Below are 26,333 nucleotides of genomic sequence, written 5' to 3' on the forward strand. Positions count from 1 at the left end.
CTAGGCCTAGGGAATCGCTGGGGCTACACTACACTAGCGTTAGTTAGGAAGTGGGAGGCCCACGGGATTCGTGTGCAGAGTGGAAACACTCACGCGCAATGCGTAAAAGTCAATAGCAATATTACAGTTTAGAAATAGATAGATTTAGGACACTTCCGGAGTAGCTAGGAAGTTGAGACTTGAAAACTAGACACTAGGATAGTCACTATCCTGATGAGCACCGGAGTACCCAAGTTACCTAGCCCACAGGCTGCGGGTGCATAGGGGTGAAGATGCGTCGTTTTCGTCGTCGACTCCTATGGATGCCTGAAGAAAGATGCTGACAGGCAGTCAGGGGAGAGTGTCCGGTGGATCCCAAGGCTGGGATCAAGAAGAGAAGAAACCTGCAAGCAGAAGGGACAGAGTCAAGGTCACTAGCCAGTGACCACGTGGAACCAGGAAGGAACCAGGCGATGTCGTGAAGAGTTGCAGGTGAAGGTGAAGCTTGTCGCTGCAGCCAGGAGGACCAGGAAGCGTCGAGGACGACCAGGACCAGGAGGCGAGCTGTCCCACGAAGGCTCTTGCTGACGGCGGCGTCGAAGTTGGACTAGGACTCACCAAGCCTTGGCAAGCGGAACCCACGAAGAACAAGGGACTTGCTTCTGGTGCAGACCAGGAAGGTCTGGGGTGCTTCTTCTTTGCAGAGGAGCGGGAGCCAGTCTGGAGGAGCCAAACCAGCGCAGAAGATTTCAGGGAGCGTCGTCACAGAGGCCACTAGCCAGCGGGCAAGCAACCGGACAGACGCGGCAAGCAGGAAAATGCTGAAGGGCCCCACGCAGGACTCGTGGAGTGGGGGGGGCTGATCTTCGGTGCAGATGGTGCTTGGGGTTGGGGCTTCTCAATCCCCGGTGCACAACTTCGAGGGTACCTCAGAAGCTGCGCTGTAAGTTACTAGCCACTTTTCCCAGGTAGCCGGTCCCACGTCGCTCGTCGCCTCCACGGATCTCAGCTCTGCTACAGATGTGGATGAGGGTCGGAGAAGTCTGGAAATCAAGGCTCTGGTCGGGCTCTGCAATCGGTTCCTCGTCGAACGTTTCACAAAGCAAAGGGTAGTCACTTGATGGTGCCTGTTTGCACAGGGTAGCCACTCCTTGGCTACAAGGGAGATTCTTCAGTCTTCTTCTTTCGTCGAATGTCGAAGGTCCAGAGTTTCTGTTCAGTTTTGCAGGTTCAGGATAATCTAAAGTCTTTAGGCCCAACTCCCACTCTTATACTAATCTGGGGGGCTGGGATACCTGCTAGGTCACGCCTTATGGGTGGGACCTGGGAGGGGGTGGTTACACCCACTTCCCTTTGTCCGGTTTCGCGCCAGAGCTGGGGCTGGAGTGCCCCAGCGCCGGTTTGAACTGGACTATGCAAGGAACACCTTGTGTGCCCCAGGCATGTCTCATTCCTTTCAGCCCACCCTGCCCCAATACACTAAAGGCTGTCTGGGGAGGTGCTAGCACCTCCCCAAGCAGGAAACCTATTGTCCAGGCCTCCCTGGCTGGGATCACTCCCAGCAGCAGGAGGTCAGACTTGTGTCTGTGGCAGCAGCATCCATTTTGTGATGCTGAGGCTTTGGTTAGAGATAAACAGCAAAGTAGGATTTTAACATGTCCCTCCCTCTAGAAGGGAGGAATAATATCCTCATCACCAGAAATGGTATGGGGGTATTATTCCAACGTGTTAGACACCTTACACGACATGTTTTGATAAAGCCAAACCATAGTTACCATAACCGTTTAAGATTATAAGGCACTTTAAGAGTATATGGTAGGCTATATCATAGAACAGCTATAAGGACAAGGTTCCGAAAGCTGCAGACAGGCTCAGCTCATGCTAGAGCACCATCTCACATGTTACCAAGCACTCTGCCTCCAGGATTGTTAAGGCCTGCCATAGGAGTGACTGATAGGTACACATGTGTCTATATATAAGGGTAGATATAGGTATACTATATCTAAGCAAGGGGTGATTACACGACCTTGCCCCGGCTGAGTGATCAGCCAGTTGTGTCTGATTGGAAGGCCAGACCAGGGGTGGCATAATACATGCTGCAGCCCCTGGGAGGCCTAGGGTACACCTATGCCCTGGGTACCTAGGGTACACTGTACAGGGTCCAATAAGGTGATCCTTACCAATTGGTTATGTACCTAGGGTACATGGAGTCCATTTTAAGGAGAGAGCAGACAGCCTGAGACCCTGAATGGCAGGATCTCAGGCCAACTAAGTCGAAAAACCAGCTAGACACTAGGCAAAAAGTTGGGGGTAACCATAGTCAGATATCCACCTTCCTACAGTCACAACTTGTGTTCAAAAGGTGAACAGCGTGGGCGAGTGCGTGGCTCCTTGAGGTACTCCCATCGACATTGGAGTAGGTCAGACACTGTTTGATTGATTTGGATTAGTTGAGATCTGTTATGAAGGAACATGGAAAACCAACTTAAGACAGGATCAGATAAACCCATTCTTTTCTCCAAAAGGTCTATCATGTTTGACTGTATCAAACTCAGAGGAGAGATCAATGAGTATAAGTAGGCAGGGTTTGTTCTGATCAAGTAGTCTTCAGGAGTCCTCTACAATGTGTGTCAGAGCTGTTTCAGTGCTATGGCCTGTTCTGAAGTCAGATTGGCAATGGTCAAGGAGCTAAAACGGTTTGATGTGGTTTCAGAGTTTTAAGTGTATGCATTTCTCTAATAGTTTTGCTAGGGCCACAGTGTTAGTAATAAGACGGAAATTGTTGAGGTCAGACAACTCAAAATTTGGCTTTTTAGGAATTGGGGTAATCTGCCCTATCTTTAGGCAATCAGGAATCGTACCAGAGGACAGAGATGCACTAACAATCCTAGACCAAAGTGGGAGTATGGAGGATCTAAGCTCTTCGATGAGTTTGGCAGGTAGGGGGTCTGTGAATTTGTTTGAGGTATTGATATTATTGTTTTGAGTATCGCAGCTTTGTCAGAAAGTTTGAAGTTAGTCCATGCAGCATTATTTTTTCGAGTCAAATCAGAGAGAGGGGACCACATCCTGGGAGGCATATGGAGGAGATTGAATAGGACCTGGCTTAGTGGATATTGAAAGGAGAATAGTAGATCTGATTCAATCTTCCTCATTTTATCAGTGAAATGAGTGGAGAAATCTTCATCACTTGGGAGTGTCAAATTATCTTTAAGGTGTTGGTTAGATCTGCCGCTAGCTTGCTGTTTGATGATTTCGAAAAGCTCTTTGGGTGTGTTTTTGGCATTGTCCAGTTGTGTCCTAAAGTAATTTGCTTTCTTTGGAACTACATATAAGCTTGTTATAGTAGCTTCTTATTGACCTCAGGTGCTGTAGGTGTGCAGTGGAAGGAGAGAATCTCCATGCGCTCTCTGCAAGTCTCAATTTCCGTGTAACCTCATTTAGGTTGCCCCCGATCGATGGATTGGAGTGTCTACTGGGGATTTTTTTTAAGCTGCTTTGGAGCAACTGTTCAAATATGTCTGACATGGAATGGATGGAGGGATCGCTGAGGTCATTCACATTTGTCATATTTGAGGGTGGGTGAAGGAGATTGATGCTCATGGAAGTTAGATCGGTTATGTTGATTGTTTAAAAGTAAATCAGTACATTAATCAAGATCAAGAAGGAGGTTTGGTAGTGTTCTGACCAGTCACGTGGTGCTATGGATTCTAGTTGTATAATATTTTCCTTGGTGATGATTAGATCAAGGTTGGAGCCTCAATTATGGGTAGGACCATAACAAGACTGGGCATGGTTGAGGTCAGCAAGGAAGGACTTGGAGGTGTTCAGTAAGGGGTTTTGTGGGTCATTCCAAAGAATGTTGAAGTCCCCAAGGAAGATCTGGTTGGGGGGGGGGGGGGGGGGGGGGGGTTGGTCCATGTCAAAGGAGACGATCTCCATTAATTGTTCAATTAAAGATGAGAATATTTCCAGGGTGGTGTGTTGTAGAATGGTGTTAAATCATGTGGAGTTTGCATAACATCGTGTCTGTCTAAATATTAACAAGAGGACATTGGAGCAGTTTGTAGATGTTTTATGGTGGGTATAGTGAAATAGATGCATGCTATACATCCATCAGCTCTATCTGATCGATCCCATCTGATGTCATAATTGGGAGTCACAAGAATGTCCAGAATGGTTGAAGAGGTGTCATTGAGCCAAGTAGTGTGTAAACTCAGCATGAAAATGGCGGTCGATGTCGTGAAAAAGGCATTGCATGCCGAAATGCGATAATTTATTTTCTCTGTGTGGAATGAATTAAAAACTTTTGCAACTGATACACTGCCTCAGAGTGCCCTGCTCTTCTTCTGTATCTTCAGAGGTAACAGATTATTTATATATATATATATATATATATATATATATATATATATATATATATATATATATATAGAGAGAGAGAGAGAGAGAGAGAGAGAGAGAGAGGCGAGTGAGCGCACGCGCTATATACTACAAGACAGGGAACAACTGCCATGTGCTCCAGCTAGCTCCCAGACGAGTGTTACATTTGTGTCATAGTAAAGATTTTGGAGGCCCGATGAAAGAAATATTTGGAGCCTCATTTGGAATAACTTTGAACTATACTACCCATTTTATACAATACTACCCATGTTATACAATTCAATCCTATTATGTCAAACAATATCGACTTGTAGGTTAGGTTGTGATAGGGAAATATAAGCGAAAGAAAAAGTCCTCTTTTGGTGGGGCCCTTTGGAAGATCGAGGCCCCTGCATAATTAACTACTTAGCCCATGCTTTAAAATGTCTCCGAGTTAAATAAATGACAAAGAGAAAACTAAAGGTATTTCAAAAATGTAAAAAATGCATGCGTCATGAATGAATGATTTCTGGAAATTAGACCTCAATTAGCTAACACGCACTTTGTCGTCTTTCCTTTTCCCGTCTGACGGAACAGATGCTGCGTCACACGGCTGGCAAACGCTCGGAGCTCACAACATTTCCTCCAAAAGCTGCTGCGATATAAAAACTCCCGCCCATGCTCGAGAACAGGGAAGGCTTTCTGAACCGACTTCTATAAAGGCTCTCACATCGTAGCTCGGTTCCCTGTCGGTTTATTTTATCTACAAGATGAAGACGGTAACTCGCGCGCGTTTCTTTTCTGTTATTTTGTTCGTGTTTTCAGCTGAAGCTGCGCAGTCACAAGATGGAGAAGGTGGGAGCAAAGAAGACAGTGTCGTGACAGCCTGCCCCCTGAAGCTGAGGAGCAGCGGCAAATGTGAAGGAGAAGAATGTCCCTACCAGGTGAACCTGCCTCCCTTGACACTCCAGCTGCCCAAGCAATTCCACCTCCTGGAGAAGACGCTCAAAGAGGTGCAGAGTCTCAAGGAGACTGTGAACAAGATGAAGAAGTTGTGCCAAGACTGCAAGCTGCAGGCTGATGAAACTGAAGGGAAGGCGAGCAACGAGCTGCAGGTGCCCGAGGCAGAGGACCCCACGGAGAGCGGCCAGGTGAGAGACAACAAAATCCAAGAGCTGCAGTCCAAGATGAACAAGATGTCAATCAGCCTGAAGAACGCGCGCAATCAGATCAGCGTGCTGCAGGAGCGCGTGCAGAGGCTGAACCCCGTCAGCATGAACAACCTGGAGAATTACGTGGACAGCAAGGTGGAAAACTTGACCTACGTGCTGACGAGCCTGGACACCAAGTGCTCATCCAGCTGCCCTGCACTGGAACCCAACCCAAGTAAGTAGGCTTACTCCTTTGTCAACCAATTGTTCTGATAACTTCTTGCAACAGTAAGTTTTAAACATGACATTGGAAAGTGGTTACACACAGTGAATCAGCAATACCAACCCTGGGGATGGGAAAGGTTTGGGATACACTCCCACTACCTCACACCATTGCACCAACTGGCCACCAAATCGATCCCACCACTACTTCATTGGACGGTTTAGGACTCCCATTGCTCGACTGAGGTTAGGGATAGTTAATCTGCTCAGACGAGGTAATGGCCAGTCAAGGCAATGACGAGGCCAAATCAGCGATCCCGATCTTAGGAGCTAGAACGTGACATGCAACTGCTTACAGACAGTAACATTGAATCTTATCCGTAGGGGAAGTGGTATGTATATACTGCGAATACGACATAATAATACATATCACTTAAGGCACACGAAAACAAGATGACCTGGATACTGAAATATTAATTATATTATATCAGGGGTGTAGACATCATTAATGCAGCAGCTACAGTGCCGATTTGCATCAGTGGTGAGGGATGCCCGCGGACCTCGCCCCTCCTCCCCCCCCCCCTCCCCCCCATTACTCCACAAACACATTATGACTGTGATTTGGTACACGTCCAGTAACAAAAGAAATTACATTTATGGCCAATGGCACCCCTTGCTATGCCAATTTGGTTAGATGCCGAAGACCAATGTGTTGTTATTTAACAGACTTTAAATAAGTCAGACTATACGATTAGTAAAAGTGTTTCCGGAGCCTACGCACCTAAATAGAGCATTACATATGTAATGCGTGATTCGGAATATAAATCGAAATGTCCAAAAGTGTCAGTGTGAGTGCCTGTTCTGCACATGAACAGCGCTGTCACCCCCGAGCTCACCAAAACAATAAGGTATTTCCCATTCTTAAGTAATATTTGACTATAGTAAAGTACTTGAACAGAAAAACCATCGGCGGTGGCAGAGAAAGCAGCTTGGGTCTGAAGTTATGTGACCATGATCTCAATTGCTGTGTGCCCTTTCGTGTAGCTCCTACACGAATTAAGCAGAGTACACCGCTTTCTGCACATAAACTGTCAATGTTACGGGGATAGGGAGAGGGGCAAAACTATGGACATGAAAAACAGGGAGGGGGCGAGGGAAAGGAGTGAAGGCAAGAGGGAGATAGAACGAGAAAGATAAAAGTAGAGAGGTAAAGTGAAAGCAAAAAAAATGAGTAATCAAGAAGGGGGAGAGAAAGTGGAAGTAGGGAAGAAAAGGTGGAGAGAAAGACGGGCAGGAAGAGCAAAGGAAGGGAAGACAGAGAAAGGAAGGGAAGATAAAGTAAGAAAGAAAGTGAGACCAAAGGAATCAAGTATGAGGAGACGAGAAGAAAAACAGGCGCAAGGGGGGTGGGGGCCATTAGAGTGTGGTGAAGCGACGTAGGCAGCAAAAGGTGAAGAGAACGAGTGACAGAAAGAGAGAGGACAAAGACTGAGCAAGGGAGAGAGGAAGCAAATCTAGTGTTCATAACTTCCAGCAATGGATATTATCAAGGGAAAACACGCCCTCTGCGTCTCTCTGCACTGTTATGAACGTCTAATATTGCAGCATACTCAGCCAAGATTATGTTACAGTTTACACACGCACTGGGAAGCAGGACGAAATCCGAAACCTTCCGCCTGGGTAACCAAACACCTGCAGGTGTATGGCTGGTTGGGCGTGGAGCATGGTGTGCGTTCTGTTTTTTGAGGCACAGCACGGGAATACTTTCACAGCTCAGAATGGGCGAGCAAGAACATCCAAGAATAAAAAGAATGGTGTCTGTGTAATAACTAACCTAGTGTCATTCACTGTTGCAACGCCTGAATTTCAAATGACCCAAACAGTACGGGCCCTTGTTTATCAAATGACCCCTTTCTCCCAGTAACCGCGTTACCAAGGTCAGACTGGGACAGAAAATGGGGCTTGGCAACACAATGAAAGTGGGTCCCATTACTGAATCAGAGAGCTAAAACATTGCCCATATTTGCAAACCAGAACAGTTTTAAACTTATACAGACAAGCTTTGCAAGGTCTAGGAGAGTGCATTAATTTGTTCTTGCTGCAGGAGATGTTCGTGGTAATATCAGGGAAATCATTCCGTAAAAGCTGGGCCACCAACTCATAAACAGGCCGACAAACAGCCAATAAACACCCATTATTAGAGGTGGGCGAGCCAGTGAAAGCTCAATCGAGCCAGAAGCCGCGCTCTGGCCCATTTTGAGGTCCACATGAACCCTCAAGTCCAAACGAACCTGGCCTGCTCCCAGTCAAGAAGTCCACACTGCTTGTGCTCACCCTCCCTTTTTGTTTGCAGACCTGTTACACAGTCTCTTTGGCATTCGGGACAGGCCTGCAATACACTGGCCACTGGCATTCACCCTGCAGAACACTACCAGGAGCTGAAGCAATGTGCTGCATGGAGATTGAACTGTGTATTGATGACTGAACTGTGTATTATAGGGTTACCCGCAACCCTCCTTCCCCTGCACTCTGTCCGTTCCCGTGTGCCACCCTGCACGGGCTAATGGAGAAGTGGAACAGGGACGGAAGGGAGTGCTGCACCTCCGAAGCACTCACAAGGTTGGGGGCACACAGGGGTTCACTGCTGAGAGGCACCCAGAGACGTGGGAGACACTACATTTCTGGGGGGGGGGGGGGGGAGAGGGACATCCATGTGGACTTTCTAGTGACCCTCTACAAATCACCTATTGCGTGAGACCGCACTCCAGTTGAACTAATATAATCGCATAGTTTAGAAGTGAAATATTGTGAAAAACAGGCATGTATTCACGGTTTGCAAGTAAGCTAATTGTTATTTACATTCACAAAGTAATTAGACCAAATGTGGAAAAATCATGTATATTTTTTTTTTTTATAGTGCTGCTCATAGTTCACTCACACCGTTCTGTGCTCTGCGTGGTACACGATCTTTGCAGCAGGCACATTAACCCTCTGCGCTGCTTTACGATGAGCCAAAACCTACACTAGACAAAATTCCAAACTCTCACAAGTAAGAACATTAATCACCAGAGTTATCTTGGCATGTTTATTGTTGCCTGAAAACTGCCAGATGCACAAGGAAGTTCATGTGCTTTTAAACCAAATATTATTTTTAAACAAAGTGCTCCCCACCAAAGTCAATGCCAGGTGCGGCTGTACCAGTCGCACCGCCCTAAAGCCAGTCCTGCTCACAGCAATGGGGCAGGACAAGCATGTCCAGTAATGGGGTCAGAGCTAAACTCATAACCATTATAGGAGAAGATCTATGTAAGTGGTGGGGTGTAATACTACCCCAAAATTTCAGCAAGCAAAACAATTTAACAGATTTCTTGTCGATGATTTAAGAGAGCATAGACTTTTACCATGAGAATTTTTTTTAATTTTTGGGATCAAATTTCTAAAACGCCGCAGACCCTTATAGGGCATTCATTAAATATTCCAGCACTTTCACGGTACACCAGGGAATCCTAGTGTTTCCTAGGAGTAGATCTGTGTTTTCCAAATGTCTCAGTCAGTAATAACTTCCACTATACAAGGTCCTCATTTTTTTTTCATGGGTGAGCCCCTTATGCCAAGGAGTACATTCAATATGACAGTGCCAGAAATTTACCATGGATTCTTCAGCCACAGTCATGGGTACCTCTACAAATTCCTTTCGGTATACAAGGGTCAGCGTTTTGACATTGATACCCCCTATACAAGGAGTACAGGAAATTATGACAAGAGTTTCCTCATATATCAGTTCCAATATTTTGCTATTAATCCACCCCATATGCTAAGAATTAAGTACATCCTGTCAGGGCCTTCGGCGAGGTGTGGTGGCGCATGTTCTGTGTCCCTGCCGCTGGGTCTGACTGGGCTAGTGGCTTTCTCAGTTAGATAGCTCAAGTCCCCACAACCAATGATTGTGTCTTCATAGAAGCATGTCAGGGTCTGCAGTTTGCCATAGGTAACACCTCCCTTCCATATGTTAGTGCCCTTGTCTATAAGGCAAGAATAACCTCCAGTATGCCAGACCAGCATCACACTTGCAGACATAACAAACATATACTCACACATTCTCTCTAACACACATTCTCACTATATCTCTTGCACTCTTTTGTACCTTTGTACTCTGTCACACTCACACAGTCACACTGCCACTCACACTTCCATTAGTCAATTTGCTTTAATTGTGTTAGAAAAGCTTGCCCTGCTGCTTCTTCTATACCCGTTTTGCCTTTTAGTGAAACCTAATAAAAACATTATCTATATGCTATTCAAAAATAACGGTCCATGTCTGTTACAAGTAGGATGTGAATGAAAAGTGCACTTCCTTAAAATAGCTTTGTGGGGTTTAGATTTGGTTTCAAGTGTGGAACAAGCAGTTACAGTATTGTGAATGAACTTATCCACATTCTAACATGTAATATCACAGCATCCAACTAACCTTATGAAATACTTGACTTCTTCAGCAACCATAGATTTCACCAGTAACACTTTAAAATTTTGATGTTTTTGAGACCCAACTTGCAATGTGCAAAAAAACTGTGTCCCAGAATAATTCATTGTGGTGAATGGAAAACCAGGAATGGCTAAAGGGTGTCACACAATCCTCAATCCAGCACCATTCCCCAAAGCCTCAGTCCTAGTCTCCCTCCAGGTGCCATCCCACATTCTCAGTTCACTCTTGCACCAGCCCCGCTGTTGAAGATGGAATTAAGTAGGCATCTTGTACCAAGAGAAGAACAAGTGTTCTCTGGGTACTTTTGCAGAAATATGTGTAGATTCAAGAAAGTTGTATAATTTTTATATGTGCAGAGTAAGAAGTGTGCTCATGTAAGTGCTGGGTGATGGTGAATAGTGATAGTGAATGCAGCATGAGTGGTGCGAGTGTAGGATGAAAAATGTGCAGATGCAAGTGTCAGGTGAGCAGCATGGATGTAATGTGAGAGGAGGGCCCATGGCGAGTGTCGGGTGAGGAGTGCATACAGAGTGAGAGGAAAATGTGCAGGGTGTTGTGAATGGTGTAAATGCAGGGTGAGTGGTGTGCCTGTGTGTGGTGCAGGATGACCGTCAAGAGTGAAGGGTGATCTGTGAGAGTGACTGGTGAGTGCATGGTGAGAAGAGGGAGTGCCATGTTTTGAGGTATCTCTATGAGTTCCGGCAGACTATTGTCTCTGTGTACAATCAGGATGAACAGAGTGCCTGTATGAATGCAGGCTAAAAGGTTTGACCATGTGAGTGCAGGGTGAGAGGAGGAAGTGCAGGGTGAGTTGTGTGACTCCAGGGTGTGTACTGTGCTTGTTTGTGTGGTGTGAGTGCAGGGTGAGTGTGTGTCCATGTTAGTGAAGATGTGAGTGAAGGGTGAGCTGGGTGAGTGACAGGAGTGCCTATGTGAGTGAACACTGAGCGTTGTGACAGTGTGAGGGTAGGGTGAGAGGAGTGACTGCAGGGTGAGGGATGTGACATTCGAGTTTGGGTGTTTGGGTGCAGGTTAAAGTACAGAGTGGAAGGAATTGATGCATGGTGAGATATGTGCTCGTTTGAGTGAGAATGCAAAGTGAGCAGTGAGAGTGGCAGGTGAGTGAAGTGTCACATTAGTGCTTGGTGAGTGGTGTGCTCGTGTAAGTGCAGCGTGAGTGGTGTGAGTGCAGTGCGACATTGAGTGCAGGGTAAGCAGCGTGCAGATGTGACTGCAGGGTAAGTGGAGGGAGAACGGCGTGAGTTCATGGCGAGGGACAAAAGTGAAGTGTGGTCGCTGTGAGTGCAAGGTGAGCGGTGTGCTCGTGTGAGCGCAGGGTAAGAGGAGGATGAACGGTGTGAGTTTAGGGTAACAGCGTGAGCACAGTGTGGTCACTGAGTGTAGGGTGAATGGTGAAAGTGACAAGTGAGTGGAGTGTCATGTGTGTGCAGCGTGAGCGATGTACTCGTGTGAGTGCAGGGTTGGAGGAGGAAGGGTGAATGGCATGAGTGCATGGTGAGCAGTGTGATCATAGGTCAAGTGCAAGGCCATGTTAGGTATCTCTTTCGAGCGCTAATGGCCCTGCGAATCATAGGAGGGATAGGGGAAATTCTTCTGTCTCCTTGTCCCCAGTGTCCCTCTACTCCAAAAACTGGGGGAATATATCCGCTGCATCCCCCATATTTCCTACGCCCATGGAGACACTGGTGACAACCTCTGCCCTTCCCACACACGCCGAATCCCTCACAGAAACAGGACACCATGACAACAAGGGTTACTTAGGACTGTAGCATGTGTCGTATCTGGAGAGGGGAACCACTACACGTGGGACTAAGCCACATGCTTAAATGTCGTAACTAATTAACACGCACACACTAGTGTATGGTACTGGGCCAAAGGACCCCGAGCGGTCTTGATGCCTTTTATTTATACCCGCGGGTGTGCCGCCCGCCCTCGGGATGCGTGGGTGCGTGAGACGTGTGTGTGGACGGTCCGGGTGGCTCTGTCACTACATCCCTCCACTGTTTTAGATACAGCAACCCTTCACAGGAGAGACAACTCAGTCCTTCCTAGCACACCACGCAAAGTCTTTGAGTCTCTGACTGGGAGTCTGATTCGGCCGGAGACCATACTTCTGGTTTCGGGAGCAGTTTCCTGATTCCGACCCTTCGAGTTCCCTTTCCGGTGCATGGACAGCCTCCTCTGGATCCCTAGGGTCCTCCGCTGCCCTTGGTCCTCTACTGGGTTGTGGTTGTATTAACTCCGCCTGACTTCTCGGATCTTCCGCGGGATTAGGTTCTTCACCACCTTCCAGCTCTCCCAATGGTTGATCAGCCTCCTGCCCGTCCTTGGGGACTAGCTTGAACCATGAAATGTTTCTTCTGACTACACGGGTTCCTTGCATGGCCGATACCATGGTGCCTTGTACGTTGACTACTTCCCACACTTCGGGTTCAAATGGAGTGCGATATTTCCAGCTTGGGTGGCGGTCTTTTACTACAATTTTGTCTCCGACCTGTACACCTCTTGATTGCGCCCTTCGCGCTTGACTTGCTTTGTCGTTGGAGACCTTCCTTCTTGTCTGTGCTGCGCTTTGATCCAGCTCGGTGGATTCCATGATCGATCTGCGGGCACAGTGTGTCTTGGGCCCGTCGAAACAGCAGATGCACTGGTGCACACCGGGTGGTACAGTGTGGGGTTTGGCGATATGCACAGAGAAATTGTGACAGACACTGCTCAGCATCGTCCCCTTTTTCCACTCCAATCCTGAGGGCTCGGTTCAGCGTGCGCATGAACCGTTCCACCTCTCCGTTCACCTGGGGCCACTGCGGGGTGATCTTCCGGTGACGGATGCCCCGGGAGGTCAGGTACTCCTGGAAGTCTCTGCCTTGGAACGATGGACCATTGTCAGACTTTACCTCATCCGGCAGGCCCAGCATGGCGAACGTGCTGTCCAGCGCTGTTTTTACATGGGAGAATGCCGTTGACGGCACTATCTCTACCACCGGAAACTTGGAGTGGGCGTCGATCAGCACCAGTGTGTTCTGTCCATCCGGGAATGACCCAAAGTCTATGCTTACTTTGGACCATGGCTCACAGCAAGGGTCTTCGGTGATCACAGGGTGTGACGCCGGCTCTCCGCCCAGGATGTGGCAGGAGTGGCAGTTGCGTACGACTTACTCTACCATGGCGTCCATCCCTGGGAACCACACCTTGCTCCTTAGTCTGGCTTTGGACACTCCCTGAGGGCCTTGATGCGCCACTCGGACTACTTCTTTCTGTAAACTCCTGGGGATCACGAGGGAGGCACCCCTCAGGACTACCCCCTGAGGGCCTTCACCGAGTTCGCTTTGTACCCTCCACACTAGTTGTCGGAACACCTCTTCCTCCGCCGTGAGGGAGCTGACCCCATCCCAAAAATGCCTCCAATTCCTTTTGACCAACGTGCTTTTGACTTTGACGAGGCATTCATCAGATTCCGTCGCTTTCCCAACATCTTTGAGAGGGAGTGCTGCAGGGCATGCATCCAGGGAAATCTTTTGGATGAACTCCTCTGTGTACTCTTCATCCGCCGGGGTGTGCAATGTCTGAGGGGGCCAGGGTGTTGCGATAAGAAGTCAGCCGGGTTGGCTCTTCTTCATACGAATTCTCTGGCCCGTCCACTTCTAGTCCACATACTGACCTGCTGCCAGATTGCCCACCACGCCTGTCCGACCCCGCCGTAACCTAAAGTGCACCTTGTCCTATAAAAAGTTTAGCGGGTCAAGTGGTTTCTTGACAAAGGACAGCCATTAGACACTGACAAGTTGAGAGGTACCGAAATGTAGTCAGAGGCGTAACAAATACCTATGATGTAGGAGGCTTCTGCCCAGTGCGCAAATGGCGTCAGTCAGCCAAGGGCCTAAACGCACGTGTAAGGCAGCCATTCGAACTGAACATTTAGGAGCTCATCGAAAATTGTGCGGGGGAGGCCCATTATGTCACTCTGGCCACTGATTATTAGTAATACAACGTAACTGGATGTTGGTGTACCAGCCTGCCCACATGGCTGTGCTGTTTGAGAGACTGTCTTTTGCTGCAAAGGTAGCTCACACCCACCACGACCAGGGGAGTAGGTTCCATTGGTGCAGCATGTGCAGTGACACCTAGATCAGAGGCCCACTGAGCCCTCGTTATTGCTGTATTTGACCAGGACGGTCGCCTCCTTCCAATCCCTGCAGTAGGCCCGTGCTGCACTGACCACCATCTTTTATATCTTGAGGTCAGGTGCGTGCCACGGTGCCCTAAACAAGGCCCCAGCCTATATGCGTCCAGAGATGGTACAGGACACGGGCAGGTTGTTCGCATTCCAGGCTCGTCGAAGAGTGCAGCAGCTGCGGAGGTAAGCAGGCCGTGTGTCTCAGGAGAGTCATACAGCGATCTGAAATCAATGGCCTATAACGCATCCAGGAAGTATTTCACGCAGCACTCCTCGCTGGCCACCTTCCAGGGTCGCTGGTCTCGCGCATCTGGAGGGCCTACAAAGCTGGTTGAGCTCGTTGTTCGTTTGACAAGATGCCTGGAGCTTACCCTGTCCACCCACCCCGCTAAATAAGGCAAGGCCGCCCGTGGTCATCAAGAAGTTAAACATTTTTTCAAAAGAGCAGTAATTTCATGACGTCATCTGACACTTCCTTCGGGTATTTCCTACAGTCGATAGGAGCATTGTTAAACATGCTGCACGTTTTTCTAACAATCGGTGTCACTGGTAGTGCTTCCCGTGGGAACTCTAGCACGAGGGCGATCTGTCTTGTTTGAGCACGGGATACTCCTGGCTGTCATCTTCGGGGCACACCCGTGAGTGCAAACATACTTTCCTGTGGCCAGGTTTTCGAAAGAGGAAATTCTGTTGTGTTGTATTGTACGTTCTTTCCTCATCATACGGCCAAGATGTGTAAATGCAGATACACAAACACTATCTCCTTTCCTGCAGCATCACTCTAGGAGACAAGTTCGAGTACAGTGGTCAATTAAGTTTCCTGCTCAAACATAAATTGTGCACATTTCAAATAAATGTACGAACGGATCCAGAGGACATAATCATTTCCCCATTTAACAAAAGATTACAAGTCATGGTGACTCAGTAGGAGTGCTACAAAATTAGAAACTTCTGAAGAGCACCTTAGTTGCTTAAAAAAGACAAATAACGCGCAAAGCCCCAATGTAACGTTCCCGATGACGGCTGGGCTGGCGCCACTTTAAGGTGACTGTAGGCAGCTGCCTTAGTATGGCACCATACGAGACATAGAAGGGTGTAAGATTAAACAAATGGCGTGAAAGTGATCTAGTACAAGTACTGAAGGAAAGGGAGCGCCCAAACAGAAACATTTAATTTTGTCCAATGTTCCCAAAATTCTTGCATCTGATCTGTATTTTATTACATTGCATTTATAAAAACGCAAAACATACAGCTGTATACAAGTAGAATGTTTGCATTATGAGCAGGACATGTTCAAAAGGCAATTGACATGTGTGTCATTTGTAATTCACATTGGCACTCTCTGCTGAATGCCCATATTGGCTCAGCCGATTGTAAGGCTTATGTTACTCCCAAGAATTAGTACCTTTTTAAGTTCTGCAAACGTCTGAAGTAGCAACATATGGCCGATATTAACACTGGGCATGTTTGCCTGGCTGCAGCAGGAAGAGGAGATAGAGGGAGGAAGCTGCTAATCGCCATTGTGCTCACATACTTTGGGGCATCACATGCTGTTAATGGTCCTTTTCCCGCAGTATGTATCTTTGCTTTCAGCCCAAACCCATAATTGTGGGGTGGGCAATGAACAACGGTTGATACCTTCAGCAGACAGCAATAGTGTTTAAACATAAAAAGGTGTATCAAAGCTGACCTCAACTGAAATTCAACACAGGATTTCATGTTCATGAATTCATACGCAACCCAACCCACATTCAGACCCTAAATGGAACATACTGGATAGTTTCATCTGTAGTCAGATTTTATCAGTCAGCTGCTCAAGTAAAAATAAAAAGAAAAAAGAGCTTCCTGCTCCATGTTGGGATGGGGATTTCATCTGCCTGGTAATGGGGCACGTTACTCTGCAGCGAGTCTAACTGCATGAGAAACTGGTCTCCTGAACTGGACTTCGGCCCTCACGTCACATTAATCTAGAGTGTCCACAGATGCTCGGCCTGTCACTGACAAGTAATGCCCTGGACCTGTCTGGTAGCCAGGAGGGACACTCTAATCATGCACATACACTAGACAGTGGAGTACTGTCCCTTCCATAGATACATCACAAGGTGGTGGTGACCGTGTGCCAGGTTTTGTGAATTTTTAGGGAGACAAGACCTTTCTCTCAGTGTCAGTATCCATTAACAAGATTATCCGACTAATCAAATACACGATAAGTCTCCTGCTATATAGTAGGAATAAAATGTGTTTTTACATTTTTCCAGATACGTAATATTAATATTCTTGTCCTATTTGCTTTTTTTCTCTCCAGGTTTTCAACTTCTGAATCGAGACTGCTCCGATTACTTCAAGGCAGGAAGAAGGGTGAATGGAATCTACAGGGTGACCCCTGATCCGAAAAACAAGACATTTGCGGTCTATTGTGACATGGAATCTATGGGTGGTGGTTGGACGGTGATACAGACGCGCCAGGACGGAAGCACACATTTCAACAGAACCTGGAACGAGTACAAAGTTGGCTTTGGAAACCTCAGCAGTGAGTTTTGGTTGGGCAATGATAAAATTCACCTCTTGAGCAAGAGCACGGACATGATGCTAAGAATTGAGCTGGAAGATTTCAACAGCACAAGAGAATATGCGAAATACGAACAGTTTTACGTTGCCAATGATTATCTGAAATACCGCCTTTCTGTTAGTGGGTACTCTGGTACAGCTGGGGATGCCCTGCATTTTAGCAAAAAATTCAACCACGATCAAAGGTTTTTCACGACACCAGACAGGGACAATGACCGATATCCTTCAGGAAACTGCGGGGCCTACTACAGCTCGGGCTGGTGGTTCGACGCGTGCATGTCTGCCAACCTCAATGGCAAATACTACCAAGAAAACTACAGAGGGGTTCGCAATGGGATTTTCTGGGGCACTTGGCATGGTGTTAACAATGAGATGCCTCACAGTTACAGACCAGCTTTCAAATTTGTTAAAATGATGATTAGGCCCAAAGGCTTTGTGCCATAATTTTTGCCCATCATAAATGATTTGTGCCGTCGTCATTTTGACAAATTTAGCCTTAAAATCGTTTTTTTGCACTGAATAGGTTTTTCACCACTTGTAAAGTCCGGCTGTGCAGAAAAAATCTACCAGCACCCATTACTGCCGCAAAAAATATTAAGGCAATTATGACCTAGCTTCTTCAGGCGACCGAATTAAAACGCACCACTACTGGACGACCCCAAAAATAAATCTGCCAGTTTCTGAACCAAATACATCCCTGTTTGTCACTCTATGCTGAAAAGGTAGCTCGGAGAGATCTGCAACTGCAAATCTGGCAGGATGGCCCGGCCTCTCAACCTTCCAAGAATGACAATTAATTACCTTTGGGTTGTTCACAGCAATTCTAGTTATCAGTGCCAATGGTCAATTCGGTTGGTAGGATCTGTTTCCGAACGAGGACTAGTATTACAATCCACTTTTCTCATCTTTGTCCTCTTTAATAGTCTTTTTTCGAAATCCTAATATTCTTTCAAAGAGTGTATAAAGCTTAAAAATCTGCTTCTTCGTCCTCGGTCATTGACCATATTCTACTTCTGTATTAACACCTGATCAGTTTCAGATGGATTCAAGCTGAAAGTCCATTTTGCATGCTGAGTGCATAATATTAATACAGCACAAGACAAATCCAGTGTCCTGACCCTGCTTTATCTTTACATTTTAGAAAGGCATTTTGGTCACACGCGCCTGCTCCAACATGCACGGTGTTCAAGAGTGATGACGAGCAGGGCCAGAACAAGGTTTTTTGTCACTTTAGGTCAAGGGCATTTTTCGTCTTCCTCCCAGAAAAAAGCGCCACATTTTTGCTTCAAGGGTCAATAACGTCCTTGCTGATGTTGCTTTTGACTGCCCGCTATTAAGATTATGGTAGTCCAAAGGCACGACTAATGTCATATAGCCCATCAATTGCTAGTTGTTCCTCTGAATTTTGACACGGGTCTCCTGGATGTGTGTTATAAGTAAAACAAAATTACAAGTACCAGATTGAAAAGAAAAACCAGGGTGAATGGACTACTTACGCCTGACCTGTTGCCGTGGACATTAGGGTAGCGTATCACAGCCATCCGCACTGCACAGTAGTGCTTCAATAGTGCCTGGGATCCCACTGTCCCTGTGAATCCATTAAATGCAACACTGTCCAGCTGGAAATTCCAGTGGAGCAGTTTCAAATGCTTTCTCCTGGATGGAGTTTGAATCATTAAGAGTGTTGCACAGCGATGGATTTGCTATGCAGAAAATGATAGAGGAATCCAGTTGCATCTTGGAACTGGTTACAGAGGTCTAACAGCATCTGTTGGTTTCAGATGGTATTCATGCTTTTTTGAGCCAGGTTCCCTGGACCTAAAAAGGGCATCATATCAACTGCACCTTTCTGTTTAGCTAGCTCGTGCACTTGCTGTGCTTTGACGGAGCCTATTATGCCATACAACAACTTTTTGTTCGGCTTTAGACAGCACACAATTTCCTTTGTTACAACCACAATATCTTAAATTATCTGCCTCAAACCTTTCATGCATTGTGTCACAAAACAGGAAAACAATATTTACTGCTTGCACTGTACTCGTCAGATAACAACATGGAAGTGCCTTCATTTGCGAAGAAAGCGGTAACGTCCCTGCCTTGGCACAGAGTTTAAACGTGTGAACCATAGGCTGTTTAGTATAACCAATGAAAAATATACAACTTTCAGTTGTTGGTTCACCCATCATCTGTGTATGTAGAGCATGGGAGCAAAAAACTCTCAACTGAAACCAACTATCTTCAGTGTTCCTAGCACAATAATGGAGAAGTCGAAACACCTGGAAGTATGTTGGACGCATGCAAAGGGTCTAGTAAAGGTAGCCATAATATGAGACTTAATATATTTTTATATAAAAAGAAAATCAATCAATAGTGGTTTAAAGAGCACATAACTAAAAACGTAATTGTATGATAGATTATTTTTTTAAGAAGACTGGTAATGTTTAATATTTTAAAATGTAACCTCTCAATATGAAAAGCCATAGCGCTGCAATATATTTATTTCCTGTGTAAAATGCAGTATGTGCAAAAGTATGTAGTACAGCTGACCTACTAAATATTACTCAATGGTGTATTGTGCCGCTAATGCAGAGAATCTTTTATGTTATCTCCCTGTCCTATCACTAATTCAAAAGGCAACCTTGTAAATTTGTTGCGGAACTTAAAATGTTACTTAGCCTAAATAACCTTCTTTTATCACCTCGTTGAAAAAGAAAAAGAACAGGCAAGAAAATCATGTGCAATCTGCTTCAAAAACCTTCTGTCATTTAGTTCCTCGCATGTATGTTATTCGCTCTGTTTCGGGAGTGGAAACAGCTGTTGGGGCTTGAAATCAGCCCAATTATGGCGCGTGTGCCTTTAGACAGGGGTTCGCATCCTTTTCCTTGATTTTTGCAGGCAGAGGAATCTACCACAGTTAACTGTTTCAACAGAAGTTACAGATCTTCACAACCTCCTTGGACATTTTCACAATACAGTGTTTTATTTATTAACTGCAATTCAGAAGAATGTTAAAAAGGAGACAGTGCTAATCTGACAGAAATTCTCCTAAAATCATCGGATGCGAGTTTCTGGACTAACGAGAGCACCGTGCAAACAAACTAAAAACACACACGCATTGGCACAGCCAACAGGTCTGTCGTTGGCTGCAGCTTTGTCGATGCTTGTTTTATTTGGCATTGTTTTTATAGAACGTTATTGGTGAGGGTGCAGGTGAGCCCTCGCCATTTGTTACTAAAAGCACACAATTTTTGGCGTTTCAACAAGCATACATGGTCATAGTAGTCCCTGTGTACACGTACTCCTTTGTCGTGAAAGAGCAGAGTGCTGTAATTCCAAAAGTTAGACAACGACTGAAATTTGTTGTAGTGGGCGGAAGAAAAATGTGAACGAAAGACCGTTGGATGAAGAGGGCGGTCTTACATTTTTTGTAATATATATCTGTCTCCTAACAACAGATCTAAAAAAAAAAATGAATTTGACAAACTATTTTCACAGACCAGCCACTAACAGCACCGTTTGACTGCATCATTTGTAATTGTAAAAAAAATACAAAATGAGCTGTGGATTATCAAACTGGGCCTTCAAACAGGTTTTTCCATCTTTTTAAAAATATATTTCATTGAACTCTTATGAATATGGCAGCTATATGCACTTTTACGCATTTTGAATATTCTGGTTTATGAAAGCTAGCTTGACCAAACATGTCTTTCACAAAGCTAAATTCATGTAATAAAATAATAAACTCGGAAGGGCATCTGTTTATTTTCTTCAAGCAATGTCTGGCAAAATTGAGTGGAGCGTGAAATGTACGTAGCAGCATGCTTTGGCTCAAAGTAGTAATTTTGTGCACCATTCCAAACGATATTCCATAGGTGCTTACATAACCCTGGTCTTTTACTTTAAGTCGAGCATATATTAGAGTAGGGGTTGTGAAAACCCATTTGGCAGCCACAGGGCAAACAGGGGGTCACTGGGCCCTAACCGGGGTGGTGGACGTCAGTTACCACTGGTGCCCCGTGTCGATCCTACCATGGAACTGCAAACTGGGCAGAATTACCCTACTGCACGTTACTCTTGGAGTAGCGAGGACGAGCAGCCAAGGTTTTCACAGTGAGGTAGTGTGGAGAGTAGAAACGCAGGACTCATGCAATAAAATAATAGGCTAAATAAGCAATTGTCCAGCCCTCTGCTTTTCTTAAGGAAAGAAGTAATTCATTCACACCATAACATATTAGAACGCTGCAATGTTGAGAGCTCCACTGAAGACAATCAAGTGGCGTATGGCCAATAATGGCTGGTATAAGGCTTCTGCCTTTGTAATGCAGAACCTTCCACCCTCAGTGGTGGAATGTTATAGTAGACTTATAACCCATATGCCGTGGGATACACAGGTTATCAAAGGCCCTCTTGCTCGTTATAGACCCTTGCTACGGCCTTTAACAAATGGTATAGCCATTATAGTGGGAGTCCTATTAAAAACAATGGAGGGTTTCGGGGCCAAAAATGGCTGGTATAGGCCGATTCCAACGTGTCTTGCTTTTTCATTTAGAACATTCTACCCTCCGTGGATAAATTGTTCTAATAGCATTATAGCCCTTCGGTCTTGTGTTACACCTGTTGTTAAAGTCCCTCTCCCTCGATACAGTGGTATAACACTCGCCAGCGGGCCATAATGCTACAATATGGTACAAAAAGAAGGTAAAACAATACTAGGATCACTTTAAGGCGTCTACATAGTTCACTACACAGAGAGAGATCCCAGGCTAAATCGCAGGCTCAATATGGCACAGTGTAGCAGCTTTCCTGTAATCTGTGCTTGTGGGTCAGTCCGTAATCCTTGACTTGGCAGGTCTTGTTTGTGGGCTACAGTTAACTCTCAAAAGTCCCACCAAAATCTGTTAAACCAATTCAAAGTCAGTGTCTGTCAGGTGTTGCTGTTTTACCCGATCGTGGCATGAACACACGTAACTTCCACACACGTGTGCTGCTGTTGCCTGCACATCGCAAGTAGTCATGTTCGCAGTCAGTGGAGCTAAATTGGCGGCCGCGCCACTTTCTCTCCACATTGGGCCGGTGAAGAGTTTAGCAGCTCGGTAAAGGCATTTCAGACAAGTATTTCCTGGACTCGCACTTGGGGATCCTTTCCCTCCACTCTGTGGCCCTACAGCAAGGTCCTAAGGTACGGCAAAGGCTTAAGTCAGCACAGGTCACTGCTATGCATTGTTGGTATGTACCACCAGAAGTGAAGCCAATTTATTGCATACTAAGTCACAATCTCTACGCAGATCGAGAAAACTCTGGGACAGCTTTGATAAGTACTTGAAAATAAGCAAGCCCTCTTAATTCTAATAGATTCAAATGCATACATGTTTTTCTGCATAAGATATATTAAATAAGCTAGTAGCAACTTGGCTACCCCTCGGGTCATGACCGATTGACGCAAATCTTGAACTTCCGAATTGGATATGGGTACCAAACAAGACATATCATAACATATTGGTCCGACAGACACTCAATCGTGTTACAGTTTAAACCTCCTTCCCTATCTCTCTCTTCTCATAAGTTTCTTTTTAACCCCTATCTTTTGGTAGAAGCATCCTTTGTTTGTACCCTACTCTCAACAGAATCAAGCATGCATGAGGTCAACCTCATAACTCAAACAATATTTGGAATCGTACTTACTTACTGAACTCCCTTGTCCCACATTTTGATATCAAGTAACAATAATAACTCCAACATGACACGAAATTGGACCAGGCCTGGGGCAGGACTACATCTCCCAGGTTTGCTGACCACTTCAGCTGGGAGGAAACTACTGAATCCCTAAAGCGCATTTATGGTGCTGCAAGCCCCACAGCGTAGGAAACAAAATTGGACCAGGACAGGTAGAGGAATATATCTTCGAGGTTCCCTGGACTCGGTGCTGACCACTTCCGCCGGGGAGGGTACTACTGGACCCCTGCGGTGCATTTAATGTGCCGCAAGCCCCCCCCAGCACAAGACACAAAATTGGACCAGGCTAATGGGTAGGACTACATCTCCCTGGCTTCCCTGGGTGGGGCACTGTGCTGACTACTTAAGCCGGGAGGCGGCTATTGGACCCTTAAGGTTCATAGAAGACGCCGCAAGCCCCTGCTGCACCGGAGACGGGCAAGGCAGGGCCTAGACAGGGCCAAAAGAGGGTCCGTCTGCATCTGGAGCAGGCTGGGCTGGTCCCCCCTCTTTGCTACAGCAAACTGTGCTGGCGGGGTGAGTGATCTTTTGGATTATACCATCTTATTGGGCTTTTGTCTACTGTTACTTGGGGGGGGAGGAGCTTTAGCCCTGTGTATTTATTGGACTTCGAGGTCGGGCACAGGTTCTTCATTCAGTGGGAATTTGAGATGTGCAGCTATGGTAAACCGTAAAGCGGACTCTGTATCCAAGAGCTCGATGGACAGGGGTGTTCCTAGGAAACCATTGTCCATTATGTCATATTTTACTTCAGCAGTTGGGGTTTTTGCTGGTTACTGTGGAGGAGGAACTTGGCCTGGGTAGTGCTACTGGGCTCCCCGCCATGAGCAAGCCCGGGGACTACATGCATAAGGGGCCTTCCAAACAAATCTGCAGGGTTGACCCTTCACACTGTGGCAGATATCAACCCCGAAGTTGGTACCTTCTGCAGAATTGGAGCCACCGGCTCGTGAACGTAAAATGAAGAACATACCTAGGCTCCACGCCAACCGGGACATTGACCCAGCTACTACCAAAAAGCTGTTCTGTGATGTGGGCACAGACATGAAGGGATTTGATCCTGTATTATATAGCCTTGAAAACGTCCTCCTGTGGATGTGGTTGCTCAAACTTTAGCTCCCTCTCATTTGGGTGACCCAGATGTTTGTCGTAAAACGACAGGGAAAGAGGTAGCCACCCCACTCCCTATTCATCATTGGTGGGGCTTAGTAGGGAACCAATTCACAATAAAAATGTAACCGTTAAATATTATATCCCAGGTGGGACAGGCCTTTCTTAGTCCCTCTGTGTTGCCTCTCCGGGACAGGCGTGCTAGGATGCCTTTGATTAAATAGAACATGCCCTACTTAACCTTGCAGCAGAGTTACAACTCCACCCCTTGTAATGTTTTCTTAGATCTTCCTCCAGATGTCTCTCTTTTTGTGATGGTCTTGACTAATGTCCCTCCTTTGTCAGTGGGGTGCATGGAAACCACTGAGCCACTTGTTAATAAGGTCATCTTCTGGTATGGAGCACACAATCTCCAGGGCACCCTATTATTCAGGCATATATTGATGACCAGAAGGGTGGGCCACGTAGGCCCTGAGGAGAAGAAGGTTGCTGGGAACACGTGTGGTGGCGAATTTGGACAGTTGGTTGATTATTTGATGTATAGATTGTTGCAGTCCCCTGCAGTGGGTTCTAGAATCTTAGTCCATCCCATGACCTTCTTTTATCCCCCCTGACAGGGCAAGTCGCCCATAATAACCTAGATCGGTGGGCTGTTGTATAATCTACCACGGATCAGTTTGGAGTATCGTCTGCAAATGGGTTCTCGGTCTTAAGCTCCTTGAAGGAGTGGATTGATGGATGGCGCCCCTTTTTGGTGCCAGGTACAGCTCACACAAAGTAAGGATAGGGCCCCCATAACAGATTTAGTTTGTAAGGGTGGAGGTGTTAAACTGTTAAGCTAGAATATTGCAGGAACGATGGGTAAGTTAAATGATCTAATGTGGGTAAAATCTATAAAGAATAATACCTTCCTGTGCGGTCAGGAAATCTGGGACGTTTCTAATGAGCTTTTCATTGAGGGCTTTGCCTCTTTCTTTTCACCAGCTTTTCAGTCTTTGTCTGGGAGGGCACAGGAGGTTTGGTTACACTAGTATCCCATGAGTTAGGATGTACTGCTACCAACTATGACATAGGTTCTCCCTAATGAGTCTAAAGAGATTTCGGCACAGTTGGTAGGCTTATGGGCTTGTTTGGATCAATTGAGAGCAGAGTGCGGTGGTCATTGTGGGGGATTAACTTGCACATGAGTAATAAGAACTGTGTGCAGTATAAACAAAGTGAAGTGGAGGATTACTTCTAATTCTTTTAACATATGCCACAGGAAAATCTGCTGAATTATGTTATGTGAGACTTTAATGAGTAGTCTCTGGAGAGACATTTATAATTCCTTAGGACCATCACATATTGGAAGGGGAGCGGACACTATAATTGATTATGTTCTTCTCTCAGCCTCACAGTGTCCTTTAATGTTTAATTACGTTATTCCTAGACAAGCCTGGAGTGAACATAATCAAATTGTGGTCTCTACAAATTGGGAAGTTGTAGGACCCCCTGCTCGCTACTAGTTTTTGAACAACAAAGACGTGGTGCCAGTAGCCCTGGGTGGGGAGGATTAGCTGGAAGAGGATCTACCCATCCTCCTTTCTAGTGGGGGTGTGGGTGTGTGGGGGTGTGGGTGTGTGGGTGTGTGTGTGTGTGTGTGTGTGTGTGTGGGTAGGTGTGGGTGTGGGTCTGGGTGGGTGTGAGTGTGAGTGTGGGTGTGGGTGGGTCTGGGTGGGTCTGGGTGGGTCTGGGTGTGTGTGTGTGTGTGGGTGTGGGTATGTGTGGGTGTGGGTGTGGGTGTGGGTGTGGGTGTGGGTCTGGGTGTGGGTCTGGGTGGGTGTGGGTCTGGGTGGGTGTGGGTCTGGGTGGGTGTGGGTGGGTGGGTGTGGGTGGGTGGGTGTGGGTGGGTGGGTGTGGGTGGGTGGGTGTGGGTGGGTGTGGGTGGATGTGGGTGGATGTGGGTGGATGTGGGTGGATGTGGGTGTGGGTCGGTGTGGGTCGGTGTGGGTGTGGGTCGGTGTGGGTGTGGGTCGGTGTGGGTGTGGGTCGGTGTGGGTGTGGGTCGGTGTGGGTGTGGGTCGGTGTGGTTCTGTGTGGGTGTGGGTCGGTGTGGTTCTGTGTGGGTGTGGGTCTGTGTGGGTGTGGGTGTGGGTCTGTGTGGGTGTGGGTGTGGGTCTGTGTCTGTGTGGGTGTGGGTGTGGGTCTGGGTCTGTGTGGGTGTGGGTCTGGGTCTGGGTCTGGGTGGGTGGGTGTGGGTCTGTGTGGGTGTGGGTCTGTGTGGGTGTGGGTCTGTGTGGGTGTGGGTCGGTGTGGGTGTGGGTCGGTGTGGGTCGGTGTGGGTGTGGGTCGGTGTGGGTCGGTGTGGGTGTGGGTCGGTGTGGTTCTGTGTGGGTGTGGGTCTGTGTGGGTGTGGGTGTGGGTCGGTGTGGTTCTGTGTGGGTGTGGGTGGGTGTGGGTGTGGGTCGGTGTGGTTCTGTGTGGGTGTGGGTCTGTGTGGGTGTGGGTCTGTGTGGTTCTGTGTGGGTCTGTGTGGGTGTGGGTGTGG

The 26,333-nt window shown here is 46.7% G+C and overlaps 2 protein-coding genes across 2 annotated transcripts in view; one reads left to right on the plus strand and one right to left on the minus strand.

The window, feature by feature from the left end:
• Window positions 1-26,333, minus strand: part of CCDC146 (coiled-coil domain containing 146) — a 1,030,007-nt gene that overhangs the window by 817,822 nt on the left and 185,852 nt on the right. The gene's annotated exons all lie outside the window — the stretch shown is intronic.
• FGL2 (fibrinogen like 2) lies at window positions 4,971-20,708 on the plus strand. The gene is made up of 2 exons (XM_085654013.1): window positions 4,971-5,727; window positions 16,701-20,708. The coding sequence occupies exons 1-2, from the start codon at window positions 5,112-5,114 to the stop codon at window positions 17,405-17,407; spliced, it is 1,323 nt and encodes a 440-aa protein (XP_085510139.1). The 5' UTR covers window positions 4,971-5,111; the 3' UTR covers window positions 17,408-20,708.

The sequence above is a fragment of the Triturus cristatus genome, chromosome 4_1 (assembly GCF_964204655.1).
Source record: "Triturus cristatus chromosome 4_1, aTriCri1.1, whole genome shotgun sequence".
NCBI classification, from domain to species: Eukaryota; Metazoa; Chordata; class Amphibia; order Caudata; family Salamandridae; genus Triturus; species Triturus cristatus.